Here is a 21,922-nt window from a genome sequence, read left to right on the forward strand (position 1 = left end):
TTGTATATACATTTAGAACTGTTATTTCCCATGTTGCATCCAGCATTAATTATATTCACATTGGGGGTTTTTTAATAAAAAAAATCCTAGAACAAAAATTTATTATTTATGTCACTTAGGAAAATAGCTCAAGAGCCTGTAGATACCCAATATATTGGGTTATGGTCTAAACTGGCATTTGAAACCCCAACGTTTCTGAAGGTAAGCCAATCTGTGTCTGGTTAATGCCTTGGTGGTACATAGATGCCAACCTAGGCTCAATGGGACAGAAATGTAAGAAAATAAATACAGTGAGAGCCCGAATACTTAAAGAGCATTTAGGTGACTTTACAGAATTGTGAGATCTGAAGGACTGGAGGATAAATTAAATTACAGAACCCTCAGCTTCAAGCTTCCTTGTTTTTCATGAGTTGAACACCCACTTGATTATCTGTTGCTAGTTTCTGAAGCAACCATTGGAAGATTATCAGGAAGTAAGAAGCTGGGGTTTATTTAAAAGAGCTTTCGCACAAACTGTAAAGGGTCGTTCTGAGGGCAAGAACGTGTCAATTTCTGGATGCAAATAACTTCATATTTTGGAAAACTCTTCTTCTGGTGCCATGGATTAAAAAGACTGTAAGAAAGATCATATCGGCTGAGACCTTTCCTTAATCTTCTTGTATGATATGTTCTCTGAAGCGAACATAAATTAGTAATGGTTTTGCTGGCAGTAAAGAAATCTGGAGCAACGGAAGTCTCTCTTTTGTGTCTTAGCGACCTCTCCCCTGAATCTTCCGAGACAGGCGGGTGCTCAGTCTATGCTAATTATCTCGTAAATAATTCAGATATGCTGTAACAGGTTTCTTTTTCACGATGTGACATTAGATAAGTAGCAACACCTGTCTCAAGAGTTCCCTTTGTCTGAAACATTAAATTATCCCATCAGAAATTATCATATTGCTTAATAATGTCAAAGATATTTAAGTTATTTATTTGTTTGTAGCTAGGCAGCTTATTAGGCAGATGCTACACTTCAGCTCCCATTGTGGCATTTGGTTAATTAGGCAGTAGTACTTGCTAATGTCTAGGCCACATGGGGAAAGCGTTAACTCTTTCGGCCAGGAGAAAATGAACATTTGTCATTGGAAATGTCCCATCTATATGCCAGAAGAGGGTTTCTTTTTTTAAAAAAAAAGGCCGTGTACCTGAACACACGGGTGTACAGTTAGGGACAAGTGCCCCTTGCCCTCTGGTAAGCGTGGCAACTGACACCACATGAATTTCCACTGCAGTTCTCAAGCAGGTTAAGAAATCGGTGTCACAAAACCATACCGCCTTGTACTAAGAGCATTGGGAGAAGCACCTACTGTTTCTTATTTCCTCAGTATCCCCATAAATGAGAGAAGACCCTGTCTTTTGCTCAAATTCCCCGTGCACAGGGGGTTTGAGAATAATATTGGTTGCAACCAAAAATAGAAATCTTGGCTGCAATGCCAAACCCAACATTTGTGGACCCCTGGCAAAATTTATTTGTCCTCAGGAAGGTGGGCGTTTGGCGAGTAAAAGCGTCTTGTATAAAATGTCATTTCTCCCTTGAAAATTAAAAGGCCAGAAGTATCTGACTGCAGTCCTATACATGTCTACTTTGGAAGTAAGTCCCATTGGGTGCACAATGGTTATGTTCTACCTCTGCTTTTGGTACACCCCTGAAAACCAGTTGCTGAGAATCACAAGTGTGGTTAGAGTGCTGTTGTGCTCAGTTCCTGCTTGTGTGTTTCCAACAAGCATCTGATTGGTCACTGTGAGAACAGGATGCTGGACCACGTGGGCCATTGGCCTCATGATCCAGAATAATCTTATGTTCATATGTTATTTTTTTCTGCCTGCCCTAGATTCTTTTCTCCTCTTCATTGTCTTGGCATTTAAGCCTTATCTTTCTTTAAACTCAATTTCATGTTGTAAGCTACCTTCTTGAATGTGATGGCGCGTTAATCTAGGTGTAAGCCCCACTGAATTCACTAGGGCTTACTTCTAAGTAGACATGGTTAGGATCGTGCTGCTTGCCTGCAATCCTGTGCACACTTACTTGAGTTTAAGTCCTACTGAGCTCACTGGGGTTTGCATGTCTGAATAAACATGCATTGGCTAGCACTCTTAGAATGTCTGTAAGTTACACTTAGCCATTCTTCACTGGCCCTGTACATAAATTACCAGGTAATATTTTCAGCTCCCTAGGTAAAGAAGTTATTTTCAAATTATGACGAGTTGGCATAAACTTCAAACCCCTTTCAAGATCTGTAATAGTGTCAACTTTCTATTTTTTTCTGTCTTCTTTGTTTTTGCGAGTCTTACGATGGCAGCATAAGGAATCTTCTGAAATCATCTACTTTCTAAAGCATTGAAAAAAATGAAGCTAGGATGCCATCTTGTGGATCTGGTGACATAGTTTAGCACAGTCCTTTCTTTAAGGCTTTTGCTGTCAAATATCTTCAGTGACATTTCCCCCCCCCCCTTAACTCTCAAAACTGCCTGTCATTACGCTATGTTTAGTTACAGCAATTAATCACAAAGAAATTGTCAGTTACCAAGAGAATAAGTTTCCTGTAGGATATGAATTGTGACAATGTGGTAATCTTCCCCTTCGTAATAATTTTGTCGAGCTGCCCGTCTAGTTCTGTTTTAATGTAATCTCTAGTCCAAAGGGCCATCTTTTGTAACCTGTTAGGCTATACCTTACTAGGAAGGTATGCGGGTATTTATTCAGATGCATTCCTGCTGAAGTTTGTCTCTTCTTCTTCCCCAGTGCAATTTTGCCCTGTTTATACTTTTATTGTCTCTCTTCATTTACAGTCACTCTTTCCCATATCACACAGCTGGTCCTCAGTCACAACAAGCTGACAAGTAAGTACATTTCTATTCCTAAGTATTTTATTTCTTGCCTAAGCACAAATGAACTTGTCTACTGATTCCTTAGATTGCAAGGCCAGTGGCTGTGGTTCATTTTGGGAGAGGGCTGCCGTACGGTCAAGTGGTGCTTCTTGTCCTTCTAGAACCAGCTGCCAAGTCCCTGGTCAAAATTCTGGGCCAAATATATGAAGGGCCAACATATGAAGTGTTATGGTCAATGCATAGTGTGGTTCCCCCCCCCTTTAAATGCGGGTCTGGGTGAGAGGGTTGCTGGTTGTCACCAGCTTGTCTGGATGAAGGATGGAGAGGGTTGGTGTGTGTGCATCAAACTAACCTTCCTCCGAAGCAAACATTAGATGTAAATCTATCTGCTGTTGCCTCTGACCCTGCTAACTACTGGCCCCCAAAAGGAAATATGGCCCTTGGGCTGAAAGGTAATCGCCACCCCTGCCATAACATTCTGTTTTAAGATGGTGAACCTTCTGAGAGGTCTGCTCCACTTCCCTGGTGGGGCGGTTTTGCAGACTGGCATCTGAGCCCCCCAGTGACCCAGATTGGGGGCAGAGGGATGCCGCCCACGTCACCGAGAGTCCTGCCGCGTCACACGCCCCCTGGTCGACCAGTCGGGCAGACAGGGGGCGTGGCCACATGAAATTTAAACCATGGCGCGGCCGGGGGGTGGCCTCCTTCATCTTAAGAACCTTCTGAGAGCTCTTATTGGAACTCCCTGTAGCATTGATAGGGATAGAGCTTTCTCATTAGTCACATCACAGCCAATGTTGGCCCACCATGCCTCATTTGCCACTTCTACCCTCTTTTAGAAAATTTGTGGAAACTTTTCTCTGTGGGATGGCTTCCTCCCCCCCAAAATTGATTGAGTTTCCTTGATCTTGAGTTTACACCCACACTTCATCGGAATGATCCTATACCATAAAACTCTACTCCTATATATTATAACAGCTGGTCAGAATCTTGTATGCACATCCTAGGGAAGCTCTCAGAAAACTCATAAAATACATCTTTTTTTGGAAACTCTGGGAACAACTAAATATTGTTAAGTTAGCAGCTATGTTTAAAGAGAGAGATTGAAAGTTATCAGAGGTTGGAGTTCAGTTACTCCATATATGAAGGAAGAACTGGGAATTTTCGAGACAAGGAATAAATGGTATGTATTTATAGGCTCAAATAATTCTTCTATGAATGGAGAGCAAGCAGAGTCACTTTTTAGAAGGAAGAATAAGAAGTCAGTCATCATTTTTTTAAAAAATCCATTTATTTGTTTAAGAAATTGTATTAAATTTTAAAAGATACTTTGTACCCTATTTTACATCTATGTTACTTATTTTTAACATATAGATCAATATTTGCACTGTAAATTATAATGTATAATGAAAATTTACAAATAAAGGGGTTTTTTTAAACAAAAAATATAACCAACATAAAACAAATCAGGCTAAAGCAAACCATGTTAAGAGTTACTATGAAAGTACTGCTGAAATAGGTCTTAATAATGCGGTAGGCAGTGAACTAAAGTAGTGCTAATACAATTTTTTAATGCAGTTTTTTTTAAAAAAAAAATGTATTTGTATTTAATTTTAAATTGTGGTTTGGAAACTTCTACCCCTTGTAAGGCACCAAGCAAATTGCTGGAGGTTGGGGTAGAGGTTGAATAAATAAAAATAAATGCCTATTCCCTACCAACCTCTCCTAAAAGACTGAATCTCACTTTTATTATTTGTCACTTTGGACACTCTTGACCTAATCCCTTAAAAAGATACAATTAATTGTCTGAGTAGATAGTCCTCAAAATGACTTGGAGAAAACAGTGTCGATGACACTTGATATGCCCCACTAAGGTCATATTAGCATCTCTTACTGGTTTTCTGGCATATAAATGAGTGTGCCTGCTTTGCTGTTCTGTTGTTTATAGTAAATATGTCCATTTTCTAAGGTAATAAATATGCATGAATGGTGTCCAGTATTTTCCAGTTAGTAAGTTGTATCCAATGCAAGTTACCCTTGGAGTAGACCCACTGAAATCAGTGGGCCTGCCTAACATAGGGACGTGCATTTCAAATGGGTCTACTCTAACTTAGTTGGATACAATTCAGTGTTTCATCCGTCACCCTGCCAAAAACGGGCAGCCCTACATCATTACAGTAAGTCATGATGTCCTGCTTTCATTCTTTTGCTTTCACATCTCCATTTTTTATACATTTTTCTTAGCATGCTTTTCATCTTTCTATCAATAAATCTGCCACGTGCAGGCACACCAGTGTCTGCCTCATCCACAGATCAGCAAAGGAGAATAGGCTTCCATGCATCTGTCATTGGAAAAATATGCATGATTTCAAGCCATTAAGACAAAAAGAGAAGGAGGCAGCAGCAAAGGGGGGTCGCTATAGATTTTAAATGCAAATTCTTCAAATAAGGTTCGGTTTCCTTAAACCTTGGCTTCCTTATCTGCCATACTATAAGGCTTTTCTGGAGATTTTAGGAGCTGTTGCACATTGAATTATATATCTTTCTGGATATCTGTGGCAATCAACCATGAAATTTGAGGAATTGTTTCAACTAGTTTCTACTTGACTAATAATAGTGCTTTCAGAAAAAAGAGAGAAAATTAACTCTTGCCTAGATAGGATGGATTGGATCCAATCCAAGGTGAGCACCATGAAAAGGCTATGAATGAGAGCCTGAAGCAACAGTTAACAAACTTACCAAGCAAAGCAAGTAAGCTCATATATTTTTGTTGAGAGGATAATGCAAAGAGGGGAATGTTCTACATCTTGCCTGGGAGCAAGTCCTGCTTACCTCTGAGTAGACATGTAAGGGTTTCACTGGGTTCCCAAAGTCTGGAGACATCTCAGCAAGGTTTTGGAGGCCCTTTAGATATTACTACTGACAATTATGGTTCATTTAAAATTTTTCATTTATTGCATTTATATCCCTCCTCAAAATTGCATAAATGGTTCTCCCCCCTCAATTTTTTCATAACAACATCCTGCAAGATAGGTTTGAGTTGAGAGTAAGCTATACCAAGGTGCAAATCTTGGCTAAGGGATTCAGTCCTGGTCTGACATGCTATCCTTTGCACCACGCTTGCATTAAGTGTGGTCAGGAATGACAACTGCAGCAGCTCCCTGCTCAGTCCAACAGTTAGCTGCGGAGGTAAGCCAAACAGACTAGGAAAGGCTGGCAGGCTGGCCTTGAAGAGAGACTCTTGACTCAGCTGGTGGATAAACACATAGTGGGTGGCCCATTTAGAGGGGATTCCAAGCAGGGAGGGAGCAAGGATGGAGGCGTACCAGAAGAAGAATAGAGCGAAGATCTAGGCTCAGAGCAAGTCTTGTCACAATAGGAGGAAGAAAAAGGCAGAAGTTCTGGGGCTAGACACCCTAGTAGTGAGCCAAGAGGGCAAGGGGCAACTGAGGGAAAGGAGAGACTATTTACACACTTGATGGTGGAGGGATTATTGGGGAAACAAGGCAGATTACCGTATTTTTCGCACCATAGGACGCACCGGACAATAGGACGCACCTTGTTTTAGAGGGGGGGAGAACAAGAAAAAAAAATTCTCCCCCTCTCTGCCCAGGGCCCTTCAGCGAAGCGGCAGGAGGCGCTGCGCAGAGAGGGGGAGAATTTCCCCCCTCTTGTTTTCCCGCTCTAAAACAAGGTGCCGTTTAGGCGGCTACCTTGAAAGCCTGGAGAGCGAGAGGGGTCGGTGTGCACCGACCCCTCTCGCTCTCCAGGCTTCAGGTTCCATTTGACCTGCTCTTTGGGGCTAGCGGGGGAAGCCCACCACCAGCCCCAAAGAGCAGGTCAGGGAGCAGCGGAAAGGCTCAGTGGAGAGGCTGCTGCCATAGTCGCGTGTCACCTCTCCAGCTGGGAGAGGGTTGCGGGGCTATGGCGTCTTCGCTCCATAGGACGCACACACATTTCCCCTTCATTTTTGAAGGGCAAAAAGTGTGTCCTATAGAGCGAAAAATATGGTAAATAAACAGATCTCAGAGGATGTGAAGGGCTCTAAACTAATCTGAGTAGAGATCTCACCAGGTTTTTTCCAAAGGAAAGTGAACCCCTTGGGTCTCTGAAGACCACTGGGATCCATAGGGGGAGAGCTCTTATTGGGAACTCTAGAAAGGCCAAGGATATTGGTAGTGTTGTAGCACTTTTCAATCACTTCCCACTTTTCCTTGTTCCTCTAGCTGCTGGAAAGAGTTTTCTGAAGATCACTGCTTAGCACAGTGGTGGGGAACCTGCTACTCTCCAGATGTTGGCCTCTAGCTCCCATCAGACTCCTCTAGCATAACCAGTGGCCAGGGGTGATGAGAGCTGTAGCTCAGCAACATCTGGAGGGCCACATGTTCACCCACTGGCTGAGCCACATACATGTTTTGTTTTGCTTCCCTTCAGCTTTCTCCATTAGAATTCTGGACCATCAAGGTTCTATTTTCCTTCTTTTAAACTGTCCTCTATCCAGTAATGACCACCAATATCTTTTGTCAGAGTTCAGCAGTTTTCAAGTTACTCAATGATAATCTGCTCCAGCTTTCAATTGGACTAGGAATGGGTCGTCCTGGTTTCTGGAGGTATGCAGAAGGCCTCTGCCACTTCCCTTTCTTCTCTTCTCACCAGACAATTCACTAATAAATATATCTGTTTCTTCGTTATTGCCACTCTATCTGTTTCTTGTTAGGAATGACTCTTTAGTTTGCAACTTGTGGGAGTTCAAGGTTGTCATAAACTACCTAGCATATTACTTTCAACCTGATTGCAAATACTTTTGAGAGGTCACTTTTTGGACCTAATTTATGTGAAAAATTGCTGGTGTTGATGCACATGACATTTTCAGAAGGTTAGTTATTTTTGTTTCTCTCTTTTTTAAGTAGTGCTGTTCGTGAAGTGATTTTTATTTTTTTTTAAGACAGAAGCATTGTCTGACTTGTCCAGTGGAGGTCACTATTGAGATTATTATTATTTCTTTAAAAGCCTCTTTGTGAAACTTCAGGAAACTTGTGACAGTATGCAGGAGTTTATTATTGAATGCTTTTTTGTGAGTTATAAGACAACTTGCAGTTCCATCTTTGATAGACCCTAATTCTATAACCATACCTGTTCTAGGATTTTGCTGGCTTTATTCTGCTCTCCATCTTCAGATGTTAAGAGCAAGTACTTGTTGGCCAGTTGCGCAGTCTGTTCCACAGTTGTCTGGTTGTTTGCATTAACATCACAGGTGGGGAATCTGGTTCAGAAGGAAGAAGTGGATCCCGGCATTTGAGCAAAACAGGGGAATCTGTGGCTGTTATTGGACTCAGATCAGCCCCAGCCAGCATGGCCAATGATCAGGGAGGATGGGAGTTGTAGTCCAACATCTGGAAGGCTGCAAGTTCCCCATCCCTGATCTATACAATTTCCCCTTTCAGAATTTAGAAACACATATTTGAAAGAGATTGCGGGTAGAGAGAACAAAGAGGATCATTTTCAGTGGCCACACTCAAACTTTGGAATTTCCTCTCTAGGGACATTTGTCTCATCCCTTCCGTGATGGCATCCTGTTGAGGGAGAAAGTTTCTCTCTCTCTTTTTAAAGCTGCATTTCATTTGACTGGAATGAATATTTTCTTAAGGAGTGCTGCCTTTCCTTCTGGGGTTGTTCATCTATTGATTTTTGGTGTGTGATTTTTATGGTATATTTACTTTTTGATGAATTTTCTTTTTTTTTAGAAGCCACCTTGAGCAAGCATTGTGCTGGGAATTCAGGATATCAATACTATAAATAAATAGAAGCGGTTACTTAAGTAAAAGTCAGCTGAAGATTTGTATGTAAGCAGCTCAGATTTTAAACGGCAGTCTCACGCCTGCCCTTCGCAGCTATGTTTAACATGGAGGTATTGAAAACCTTTATACGTTTCAGTTTGCTGTCCAGAATTAGAAATAGCAATGGTCAAACTGCCTGTATTTACTCTGGAGCCACAGTAAAGCAATATGCACGTTGAGAGATATTGCTTTGCATTGTTCCAAGTTAAGTCCCTGGCATCGCCAGTTGAAAGGATCAGTTATGGGGTGATGAAAAACACTTTAGCCTAAGGCTCTGCAGAGCTGCAGCCTTTCTAGGCTAAATTAGCCTACTAGGCTAAATGGTCTGAACTTGTATAAGAAAGCTTCCTATGTTACAGCAATCCTGGGCAGGCCAGGACTTTAGCTGGAAAATATATGATGCATTGGTCTTGCTTCAGCTAGGAAGGTCTGGGTGAGATCAGTCCTGAATGGGATGTTGAGAGCTGTCTTGCAGAGCATACACTAGTTTGAACACAATCAAAATTAATCTAAACATCTTCAGGCAAACAAAAGCCATAGGACTTCCAAACCTAAACAATAAATAAAAATGCTTGTTCAATATGAAGGCTTACAACTTTAATCCATTTCCCCTCATGCGAATCCTCCCAAGTTAAATGCTTAGATGGTTAAGACAGCTGAAATTTCAATCAAACCCATTCTCAATTATATGAAAATAGAGGCTGGCAATATCTTTGTACAATACCTGTGTCAAGCCATCTTTCATTCGTTAAACTAAAAAAATGTCCTTTTTTCTGAAGCTTAGAGTAAAATCAATAACCATCTTTTAGTCAGACTGCATGCTGAAGGGATTTAGAAAATATATAATCTTGTTGGGGGGGGAGCACATCACTATGTAAACTGAACATTGGGAAAAGGTTTAATATGAATTTAATTTTGACATTCCAGGTTAATCTGCACACATTGCCTTCTTGTTGCTCAAACCATAACTCCCGCCCCCCCTTGAACTGGTCCCAGGAAGATGCAGAAATCTTATTAACTAATGATGGGGAGGTTAGTAGATTTCACAGGTGGTTGAGGGGGTGGTGACAAAACTATATCTAGGACACAGCTTCATATGCCTGAGATAAGGACAGGGGGTATGTATCAGAACAGTAAGGAAATAAATGGTAAAAAAACTGATTGTCATCAAAGGGGTTATCTAAGACTTTAAAAGCTTAACAATGCAAACTCCCATCATCACTGGCCATAGGCCATGCCGGCTGGGGCTAGTGGGAGTTGTATTCCAGCGACAGCTGAAGATGTTGAATACCCCTGCTGCAGCTCTAATCCAGGATGCATTCAGATCTTCAGTTATTTTCCAGAAGATGCAGCCTTTATTTGAAAGACTTTGTCATAAAATGTTGTCACTTGCACCAAAGTGGCTTGGGGAGGAACGTTCCATTCAGCACAGAGTCTGCATAAGTTAGCTTTAATTCACATTTAGCATCATTTGTCCTCTTAAATTGCACTGATTTAGTGAGGAGAGTAAAATAATCTCTCATCCTGTCAAAACGGCCGGTACCCACAGAACAGGGTTTAATTGCATTAGGGAGCTGCATCGTGTCTGCCTGTGTGCAGTTTGGGGATGTGGGATTGCTGGGGGATACGTTGCTCAAATCCTTTTGCTTGCTTTCCCTGTGTTCATAGTGCACACTGTTCACGCAGCTTTTCCCTGAGGATTGGTCCATCTACGTGGACATACACTTCTCTCTACTAGTCAGAGGGGTAACTTCTAGGGGGGCAGCCTGCTGTAGTCACTTAGGCTTCTGTACAATCTAGAACCCTGCACAGTCGGCATAGACAATGGATGGAAATTGTATTTAACCACCATGAGGTGGGCCGCAGATTCACCATCCCAATACAGTGGATGCCCGGGTTGTGAATGTGATCCGTGCAGGAGGCACGTTTGCAACCCGCAACGTCGCGTCTGTGCACACGCGGGTTGCGATTCCATGCAAAAGCGCAATTTAGTGTTTTTGTGTATGCGCGAGCGCCGAAACACTGAAAGTAACCCGTTCCGGTACTTCCAGGTTTTGGCACGTCCATAACCCGAAAACACGCAACCTGAAGTGTCTGTAACCCGAGGTATGACTGTATATAACTATGGGGGATGTTTCAAAATTGCTTCAGTATTGAATGAAGGTGTTGTCATCTGTCTCCAGAGACAATAGAGTGCGCCTCCAGGGGTGAAGTCAGGCTGCTGCATTAGCAGCATCTAAGTGACCCCCCTGGGGTGCAGGCCTAGGCAGAAGGCAGTTTCTGCACATACTGTAGAAGAAAGTGAGGGGCAGGTGGGGCTCATCAACCTGGGAAGGTAACCCATCTAACAGAAGAAAAACTTCAGTCTTAGACCTCTGCTGCCTTGCAGGATATCTTCAGGAGAAAAAAAGTCTAAGGTGCAAATCCTACACAAATACAGAGTGGAGTCCCTAAGACCAGTGGGGGGTGCAGGGGGGGCCGGCCGCGCCGGGCGCAACATTTTTTGGGGGGGGGCGGGCTCACACTCTCAGCTCTCTGCCCCTACCTGGCTCACTCACTCTCTCTCACTGCTGTGCGGATCCGATCCGAGCCGCCGGGTCGCCGCCCACTGTGGAGGGGGGGTGCCAGGCGTGCGGGTTAGGGGGCGCAAATTACTTGCCTTGCCCCAGGTGCTGACAACCCATGCTACGCCACTGCCTAAGACAGTTGGATGGCACCTTGTACAGTGGTACCTCGGGTTACATACGCTTCAGGTTACAGACTCCACTAACCCAGAAATATTACCTCGGGTTAAGAACTTTGCTTCAGGATGAGAACAGAAATCGTGCTCCAGCGGCGCAGCAGCAGCGGGAGTCCCCATTAGCTAAACTGGTGCTTCATGTTAAGAACAGTTTCAGGTTAAGAACAGACCTGCGGAACGAATTAAGTACTTAACCCAAGGTACCACTGTACACCTCCTTCCGTCAGCCAAGCTGGTGCCAAACATATTGCTTTGTTTTCCTTTGGGCCACATCCGCAAGGCCGGGGTGTGTGCGTCTTGTCACCTGGGCAGCCCAGGCCCTTCAGACACACTGAAGGAAGTAATCTAGATTCAGGCAGGTAGCCGTGTTGGTCTGATGCAGTTGAAATAAAAAATTTAAAAATAGTCCAGTTTGTTCTAGGTATAAGCTTTCATGTGCATGCACACTTCTTCAGATACACTGTATTTGAAGAAGTGTGTATGCACACGAAAGCTTAAGCTGTACGTAGAACAAACTTAATTGGTCTCTAAGGTGCTACTGGACTATTTTTTAATTTTTAATTTTGAAGGAAGCAATGAGAAGAAAAACCTAGGAAATGAAGGGCTCATACTCTACCGTGTAAATATTTGTTTCATTGGGTTTAATGGGATGGGGAGAGATGCCTATGCTATGAGATATTCCCTAGATGACAGTTTTGCAAATTATTTGGATGTATATGTTGTTCAATCTGCTACCTACATTGCTGTTAGACATCCAGATCCATTATCCAGATAATCTGAAACACAAGGATGCAAACCAATTATTTCTATAGACTTCATTGTGTCTGAATGGACATAAATTTTAGGAATTCAGTTTAACTGGAATATGGATCATGTTGAAATTGTGTCCTCGGGTGATAATACAGTGGAAAGCTTGAATGGATACAATCCCCCAAAACATGTAAACATTATTTGCTTGCTTAGATTTTGCCTTAATAGCTCAACATGAAAATTAAACCCATAGAGAGTCTTAATCTTTATCTGAGTAGTAGTATTCATATCATGCAACTGTATTTTTTTTCATATTTCTAGGTAGTATCAACACATTGATCTGTTGCTAATCTGATGTAACCTTGTGTGTGTGTGTGTGTGTGTGTGTGTGTATTGATCACAGCACTTACCTCTTGGGACGCATATAAAAAAATGGCCCGGCTGAACATTTCATTATTTAAAGTTGAGCTTTAATTGTTACAATTTAACTGAATTTTAAATGAATGTCTACTTGGGATAATAGGTTATTTAAACAGCAATCCAAATGGGCTATTTTATTTGGAATGCATTTTTGCTTCAATTTTGTTCGTGATGGAGCCAAATAAAAATGTTATTTAGGGCATCCATATGATCAATTTATAGCATATAGATGTGCGCTTGTTGTTGTTCCCTGTGGGAATCCAGGTGTCTTTTGAGACTGTGTTTTTGATGCAAGAATACCCACGCTCAGTCTGCAGATTTACATCATTTTCCTTCCAGTTTGCCTGCCCATCAATGACAATTGTTAATGGTGTATGGCTTTGCAATTGACACAGGCAGCAATTGGATAGTAAACATATCTTCACTGCCCCATAAGAAGGGACAAAATGGTATTCAGAATGTTCCAAGATTTTTCATCCGTCATTCAAAGAAGGAAAATGGGGTTTCTAATTCTTGCTTGGGAATGTGTGGACACTACCTGGTGGTGAAGTAGTGATGGCCACCGACTTGGAGGACCGCGGAAGAGGAATTTGGCAAATTCATGGAGGATAAGACCATCAATGGCTGCTAGCCATGATAGTTATGTTGTGCTTCCACTCTACACCAGTTTTGTGGAATCACAAGAAGGGAGGGTGCTCCTTCGTTCAAGGCTTCCCATAGGCCATTGTGATGGGCCATTGGCTTGATCCAAAGACTCTTCCTATGTTAGTATGATGAATCCAGGGCACAACTTTCTAGGAAAATTGTTACCTGCACAAAAAGCAGCAAGCTATGCACAGCACATGTATCTTGGAGTACCCGCACCAGGGACCCCCCAGCCTGACAGAGCTCCCTTGCATGTGTCTCCCTCTGAGACAAAGGTGTAACTTCAGCAAGCTTGCTTGATTGCCATGCAATGCATGAAGGTGGCACAGGGTGCAACTAGCTAAGCCTTACAGTGGTCAGGGCATTATGGTTTCAATATTTTGAACAATTAGTAGTTTCATAAATTTTATTTTTTAAAAAAATAAATAAATAACATTTTTCTTCTGACCTCTGATGGTCCCTTCCCTCCACTGCATCACTTAACATTCCTTCTGCCAGGTTGCAGATATGTGCATATTTAGTTACATACAAACATGGGGTATGATGTAATGGATGCCCTTGTGTCTGTGGGAGGGATTTTGATCCCCAACACCCTCCAAAAGTGTGTTCCTTGAAGTTTGGGGGTACTTCACATCAGGGTGGAAGATGGCATGGGGGTGGGCTGCACAGGGAGGGAGGACTTGGCAAAAATCACCTCCCATCCTCTCCCATCAGTGAAGGCACTTACTGGATCAAGAACCCTTCCGTTACTAGAAGGGTGCCAGTTGGATCCCATTCATAAGAGTGGTTATTTCTAGGTGAAGCAAAGGTCCTATTTAGTCCAGTCATTCTCTTGCCCAATGGTCTGCAAGGTGTCTTTGGGAAAACAGGCCAGTAGCAGCCAACCCTTGTTATCTGTCCCCATCATCTTGTAACCAGCGGTATGCTACTGCCTTTTTAATAAATGTCTGCCAATGAATATTAGATAAGTTGTCATGCATGAATTTTCTGAACCTTGTTAAAGAAAGTATTTCTGGTCCATAAATAGAAGGGTGGCATGTTTCATGCTGTTGTTGGTTTTCTGAGGGACTTGTGCTTCTCTTTACAGCTGTGCCTGCAAACATTGCAGACCTCCGGAATTTAGAAGTGCTCAACTTTTTCAACAATCAGATCGAGGAGCTGCCAATTCAGATTAGCAGCCTTCAGAAGCTGAAGCACTTGAACCTGGGGTGCGTATCCGTCCTGATCAGTTGCTTGGATGCTCCATAAGACAGGCATGGGCCAAATGTGGCCCTCCAGGGCTTTCAACCCAGCCCTTTCCCCATCTCTCAGTGGCCCTTCTTCACTTCTCCGGTGGGTTTGCCTGGCTAGAATGAGTTCTTGAACTCTTTTGATGCCTCTTGGTTGCCTGGATTTAGAGGAGAGGGAGACACATACCGTATTTTTCTGTGTATAACTTGTATAAGACCCCCCCTATTTTTAGGGACTCCAACTTAAGAAAATGGGGGGGGGGAGATTTCCCAGAGTTGTTGAGCTTTTTTTGCAGAGGTTTGTCAGTTGTTTTTTTGGGGGGGTGGCAGGTCTGAGTTGTTGAGCTTTTTTTATGGGGGGGGGGTTCCTGAAACTCACCAGTTGTCTGTTCCCTCACTGGCACCAATCACCCACCCAGCAGGGGGTGGCCAAAAATTGCTCACCCGAAAAAGCCACCTATCATGTGTCCACTCACCAGCGAAAGCCACCAATTGCCGCAGTGACAGCAAATCAACACCAACCCTTTTCACAGCCACCAATGACACAAACAATAGCCGCTGACAGTCTCTGGCTAGCTAAATCAACCAATCACATGTCACCAATATGCACTGGCTGTGTATAAGACATTTTTTAACTTAATTTTTAAAGGGAAAAACCCTCATCTTATACGCGGGGAAGTATGGTATTTGTACAGAAACTAGCCAGTTGTACAAAGGCAAAATTCTCAGAATGGTTTACCAGTCGACCTCTCTTCCCAGGGAACTGTTTACTGAGCCTTCATCCTGATTTGTTTGCAGAGATATTAGATGACACTGGTTATTTAAGCAGCATTCATTCTGATTTGTTTGCTGGGAGGTGAGATGGTGTTGCACTAAAGAAAGCGTTGCCCTACACTTTCCAGTGCATTTCTCCATCACTTCCTTTATTGAAAAAAAGGCAAATGTTTTGGAGAAGCAGATCTGTTGCACAAGATCTTCCAATCACCCTAATTGCGCAACCTGAATTTCCCAGTATGTGATTGAATCCCACCCAAAATAACAACAGTCTGGAAACACCCTTTCTCTTTTTAAAGGACATTTCCTTAGCCATTGTGAGTTTTTAATGTGGCTGTTTTTGTTTCTTTGTGTTATTGGTGGGTTTTTCCTTTTTTTATGGGCTTTTAGATTATGTTATTGTTGGTGTGTCACCTTATGCAGCATCCAAAGCAAATGTTCAAGAGAGAATGTGGTCAGTAACGTCTAAAATGGCTTAACAGAGAGAAACAAGCGATACAGGCAACTCCTCATTTATGTGGGAGTCATGTTCCAAGGCACTGCACGTTTAAGTGAAATCATGTATATTGGGAATGCCTCTGAAAAAGCCTGCAAACATCCTCCCAACCTCCTTGCTCAAACTCCAACTCTTAACAGGCCTCAAAGGTCGGTGCAAGAGCTCCTGGGATTGCACTTGCAAAGGCTTGTGGGACTGCTCAGCGCTGTTTCTGCAGCATTTTTGCGCTCTTTTCTGCCTGTTTCCCCCCCCCTTTTTATGCCACTTCTGGGTTTGCAGTGATGTGCGTGTGTGCAGTCGTGTGTTCCTTGAACACATGTAAATGAGCCGTTGCCTGAATATACTAAATAAAATAACATGTTTGCTTTCATATCCCAAATAATACCTTACACATCCTTCTCTTAACATTAGGATGAACAGGCTTAACTCCTTGCCACGAGGATTTGGCTCCTTGCCAGCTCTGGAGGTTCTTGATTTGACTTACAATAACTTAAACGAAAATTCGCTTCCCGGAAACTTCTTCTATCTAAGTAAGAAACCATTTTTAATTTTTTTTTTTTAAATGTGTTAAATCATCCTGAAAAGTTGCTTTGCTTTCTGCAGGTAAAATTTATTTGAGGGAGGCTGAACTCTAAAAAAAGAATATTAGAGGTATATGCCTCCTTCTATGAGCCGCCTTGAATATTTCTGCATAGCTCGACAATCTGTACCTTTTGATCTACAGTCACCTGATCTCGGTGGGAGTAAGTGGACGGCTAGGAGTGTTGTATGAGCTACCGCCTTGGTCATATTTTCTTGAATTTTATTCCATTTCGTACTGAGCTAAAACTTCAGCAAATGCAGCACCCGCCTGGGACAGTTAAGAAGGTCACCAAGCGAGAGGAGAAATGCAAGCCACCACGTTATAATCTGTATTCCATGAACAATTATTTATCAGCCCTGGGTTCAGCTTGCAGTGCTTTTGGCAAATAAAAGGCTTTGTGGCTGCTGGTGCCTGCCCTAGACCAGCTAGGCCAGTTAATTCCCCCCCCCCCTTCTACCTGGCACGATGCCTGCAGCAAATAAGTGATCCATCCTTTCTTTTTAATCCAGGGGTAGCCCTCCAGATGTTGTTGGGCTCCAACTCCCATCAGACCCAGCCAACACGGTCAAAAGTCAGGGTTGATGGGAGTTGTAGTTGAACAGCTTCTGGACGGCAACCTGTTGTCTGTCCCTGTTTTAATCCCTCTCATGAGACTCTGACGTGCCACACTGGAGCAGAGGTTGGCAGAGGTGCCAGCCTGAATAAAATATTGGGGGGCAGGCAAGGCCCAACCTGCATAATCGATCACATGATGCAGCTCACACACCATTTGAATGACAATGCTCATCAACTTTAGGGGGACCAGTCCCCTCGGCCCCTAGAAATTTGCTCCTATGGGGTAGGCAACATCTGGCCCCCTGGGGCAAATTTGACCCACCGGGCCATTTCCCCTAAACCACGGTCACCTTCTCCACATCATAAGTGACACCAGCTGTGGGGCAGGTAGAGGCACATCTAGATTGGCAGAAAACAGGATTAAACATTGGCATCAGCTGCTGTGCAGGGAGCTCACCCCACACCTGCTCCATGGGGCCAACTACCCCCCCCCCCCGATTAACATTAGCCCACAGTGGGGAGATAAATATTTGGCCCATCAGGTCGAAAAGGTTCCCTACCCCTGACACTAGACCTATTGACATTAATGGCCTCTGTGGCATACATGTTTGATCTACAACTGAGTAGTCGGAGCGATGCAATTTTGGTCCAGCTTTGGAAGTTGTGTCTCCATCAGAAGCATCTTTCCATGGTGAAATGGCTGATTTTCCTTCTGTGTTGGGATGGGTGTGGTGTGTTCTAAGCCATCTGGGAGCCATGAAAAGGTAGTTAACTAAAATGAAACCAATTTATCCTTTTACCCCCATCCCCCCCCCCAAATTTGCTATCATTTCTTGAAAGGAATAAAGCAGGAATAGCCAAAGCTCACTGGTCCAGGTATCTGCTTTCTTTGCAGAAGGTCCCAGGTACAATCCTCTGCTTCTCTCGGTAGGACTGAGAAATGATTCTCTGCCTGAAAACAGGAAAGTAGCTTCGAATCAATATAGGCAGTCCTGAGCTTGGAGGACCCAATGGTTTATGTTGGTATAAGGCAGCTTCTTAGGTTCCAGATCTGTACAAAATAAATTCTTGTATTTGCTGTATTTGTACTCCAGCCTGATCTAAAATGACTTCTCAGCTATTTTCTGCAGACATCTAAGAGAGGCAGAGGGTGAAGCCTATCGGGAGCTTCTGAGGGCGGGTTGTAGATGCAAATTTCTATAATGACTAGGAATTGGAAGTTAATAAGCTGTGATGGCTTCTGTCCTGGCAGACTCCTATTGAAACGGTGTGCCGTGGCCTGCCAGAGCCTAATGTTACAGGAATTGTTAATTGTGTCAGTCCTTTTGGATATAGATGTTTTCCTGAGCGGACCCAACAGTACAATAAGCCAGTAAATCTAAGTTTGACCTGCTTGTTATTATAGTGAGCCTTGGGTATGTCAAAGGCTTTTCACCAAGTCAGGGTTATTAATCAAAGCTGACACTTTTTTATTGATCAGGCCTCAAATGGTTTGGGTTGTATGCCACCCTGTTTATATATTGCTGTTTAATTTGCAGCCACCCTGCGTGCACTCTATCTAAGTGACAACGATTTTGAAATCCTGCCACCAGATATTGGGAAGCTCACAAAGTTGCAGATAGTAAGTAATTTATCTAAATTCTTGGAAAAAAAATCAATTCGCTTTTGCGGCCCTTGTAAGAGTAGAATCAAGTCAATTTGCAGGGGAGCGGTGGGGGCTTTGAAGAAACGGGCCTCCTATTCTTGGCGTTGCCTATTGTTAATCAGCAGACACTTGTAACTAAATTGGGGGAACTGAATGTTTAGGGTGGGGTGAAGTGTCAGAAAGAAAGAAAGAAAGAAAGAAAGAAAGGACTTTGCAGTGTAAAATATTTATTTATGGCTGATTTTGACATAAACATCTGCTTCCTTTCAACTGAGAATTGTTCTGACAACACTTTGTGCCTGTCTGTGTCTCTCCCACTCAACCACTCTCTCTCTCTCTCTCTTTCCTTAAAGCTTAGCCTTAGGGATAATGACCTGATATCCCTCCCTAAAGAAATTGGTGAACTCACTCAGCTTAAAGAACTTCATATCCAGGGCAACCGCCTTACAGTTCTGCCTCCTGAGCTAGGTAAGACTTGAGCATTGCTGCTGTGAGAATGCCTGAAAGCCTACTTGAACACAGCCCTTCATTTTGGTAACCAAACTTGGCCATTAGCATCTTTAAAACATGTTCATTGCTGTTTCTGCATTTCCCCCAGCCCCTGCTAAGCACAAACTAGCAAGCCCAGCAAATACTTAAGGAACATTTCTGAGCGTGGGAGGCAAAGATTCCTGCCACAACTAAACTTAATATTGTCACACCTGGCAATAGTGGCATTTGGTATCGTATTTAATGTGTTATATATAAAGCAACATGTCAGCGTCATTTGTTTGTTTGTTTACAGTATGGCTTTTTCAAACTATTAATTCAGCATAGAATTGTAGAGTTGGAAAAGATCATGGGGGTCAGCAAGTCCAACCCCTTTGCAATGCAGAAATCTCCCACACAGGGTCCCCCATCCAATTTGAAACCATACGGGACCCTGCTTAGCTTAGCAAATGTGTCCGCAGGCTTATTGATGCACCACTAGGAGAACTAATAATAGTCTACATCATTTTGTGCTATACTCTAGGGCTGTGAATGAGTTACTCTCAGCATATGAAACCAAAGGGAAATGCTATAAGTCTTAAAACTTGGGCGGGGGGTGGGTTCTAGAAAAATAGGAATAACTGGGCCCACCCCTCCCAGTTTTTCTATTCCCCCCTCTCCCAACCTTCACATCTCTAGTTCCTTGGGTGTCTGTCTTTGACACTGTTCTCAAAATGCAGTTCCTGAGATTGTGGTAAGCAGCACTATCCATAGATAAAATTTTAGTAGGTGTTGTCTTTTTCCCCCTGAATTTAAAATGTTATGTGCTGCACTGTAAGACACATCATGATTCACCTCAACAACAGAGTTGCAACCAGTCACATAAAGTGACAGGGAACACTAAATTTCTTGCCATACATACTCTTGATTTCTCAACGACTAGAGTTGCATTTTAGAAGGTAGAGGAGGGGGAAAGCCAAAACAAAGCAGCAGATTTAATTGCAATATCAGATTAGTAATGAGTTGTTGAACGAGCGTTCTATGTATTTTGTATTGTTCAGCTTTTTATATTTTCTTTTTCTGTCTTGTGAATTGACTTCAAGCTTCCCTCCCTTTTGTATTGAGGGACTGACAAATGTAATAAGCAGTAGTGGTAATTAATAATACCCCTGGCTCTAGCTCATTCTGGGAGAGGAAATGGCAGTATTTTTAGGGGTCAAAAAAAAAGCTTTAATGTTTTCTGAGAAAAAAATGTATCCTGGGAGACATTTCAGCTCAGCTGTACCAAAGTAGTCATGGTTTATTTGGTGGAGGGGGTTGCTTGCATGCTTGTTTCTACACAAATAAATTTTGAACTGAGCAGAATTCACTGTGAACTCCTCCTCCTCCTCCTCAGTCCCCCTTGAAGCAGAGGCTGCCTGCTCTTGTGCAGCTTCCAGTCACTCCAGAAGGGCTTACAAAAGAATACTTCCCCAGTGGATTGGGTCCTGAGGCCAAGTCATCTTTCTCTTTTGGAAGCAAATCACGTGGTCTCAAAGTAATAAAAATGTAATCCTGAAAGTGTAAAGCAAAGCTGAAGAAAATCGTGGCAGGCGTGCTTTTACATATAACCTAACTGTACATTCTGTTCAGAGGGTTTATCCCTTACTTAGCCTTTAATAAAGTTGGATTCTGAGGTATTTATATCCAAATAAGAAAATAAAATTAATTTCTTTCTTCAGAATATCAGAAAGAGAGCATGTCCTCTGAGCGGAAATAGAAAAGGACACTTAAACTTTAGCCTTGGTTTCACTTACTAATTTGCAGTATTTTTATCTTGCCCGTCAATGACAAGTTCTCTTGATGGTGTACAACTTATTCTTTAACTCATAAAAAAATTAAAATCCAATATGAATGTAAAATCAAACACAGATTAAAGCATTGTTCCCTAATGCTGGGTGCCAAGTGGGCCTACTTGAGGAGGGTATTCCACAGCCAGTATGTCATGACTGAAAAGGCCTCTCTTTAACAGCCATTCACCCCACACAGGCACCAGGAGAAGGGCCTCGGAAAATGATCTTGGGATCAATGCAGGTATATGAGATTACCCTTCAGATAACGCCTGCGAAAGAAATCTATGATAATGCTTGAGGATCTTTTAAGGGCAGTGGCATGGAATGGAAGGTGGACAACAGAAAGAGGGGAGAGTATATAGATAAAATCTGATGAGAGAACAGCATGGCCACATTTAAATAAACCTTTTGTGCATGCAGCCTGGAAATATTTAATTAAGCACAGTTCTTGATTTTTGTCTGATCTGAGAAACTCTGGTTTTCTGGAATATAAAACCTTCAAACCACGTGTTATGAGTTTAAAATAGTGTGTCTTCAGAATGCCAGGACAGTCCCTTAACTCAGGGTCTGCCTGGCAAGACGCTAATGCCCTGAGGAGATAGAGTCCTGTATCGCCATTTTTGGATCAGCATTCCACAGTCACAGTGTCAAAACAATTTCCTAACTTCCTTGAGCTGCTTACTTGAAGTTTACGACTCAGTATAGCCAGCAGCCTAACACTCGGCCTTTGTTCTTCAGGCTCTCATACATGAAACACAAACCCCCTAAGTAAGGTTTCATTCTTTCCCATTTCCCAATTCAACGTACTTTTTGTTGAAGTTCTGTTAGTCCATCTGCTTCTTCTCTCGGCCTGCTCTCCCCACTCCCTTTCCACTCTTCCACTCTCCTAATTTCTGCTTTGTTTTAGCTGTTGGTCCCACTATCAGGTAGGAGCAAAGGGGAAAGGCTTGCTTGCATCCCTGCTTACTAAGCTGAGGAGTTTGAATTTGCTCAGTAGAACTTACTCAAGGGCCAAGTCAAGTCTCAACTGACGTTATCCTTACTGCTAAAGAAAAAGGGACAGACAGGTGGAGATGGAAT

At 42.7% G+C, this 21,922-nt stretch overlaps 1 protein-coding gene across 1 annotated transcript in view; it reads left to right on the forward strand.

Annotated features, from left to right (window-relative positions):
- Positions 1–21,922, forward strand: part of RSU1 (Ras suppressor protein 1) — a 62,533-nt gene that overhangs the window by 3,096 nt on the left and 37,515 nt on the right. Inside the window, exons 3-7 of the mRNA XM_079948374.1 lie at positions 2,830–2,880; positions 14,348–14,468; positions 16,171–16,289; positions 18,436–18,518; positions 18,896–19,010. Of these exons, the coding sequence (XP_079804500.1) occupies positions 2,830–2,880; positions 14,348–14,468; positions 16,171–16,289; positions 18,436–18,518; positions 18,896–19,010 (489 nt within the window). The remainder of the gene's footprint in view (positions 1–2,829; positions 2,881–14,347; positions 14,469–16,170; positions 16,290–18,435; positions 18,519–18,895; positions 19,011–21,922) is intronic.

This window comes from Podarcis cretensis (genome assembly GCF_951804945.1).
Source record: "Podarcis cretensis genome assembly, chromosome: 12".
Classification (NCBI taxonomy): Eukaryota; Metazoa; Chordata; class Lepidosauria; order Squamata; family Lacertidae; genus Podarcis; species Podarcis cretensis.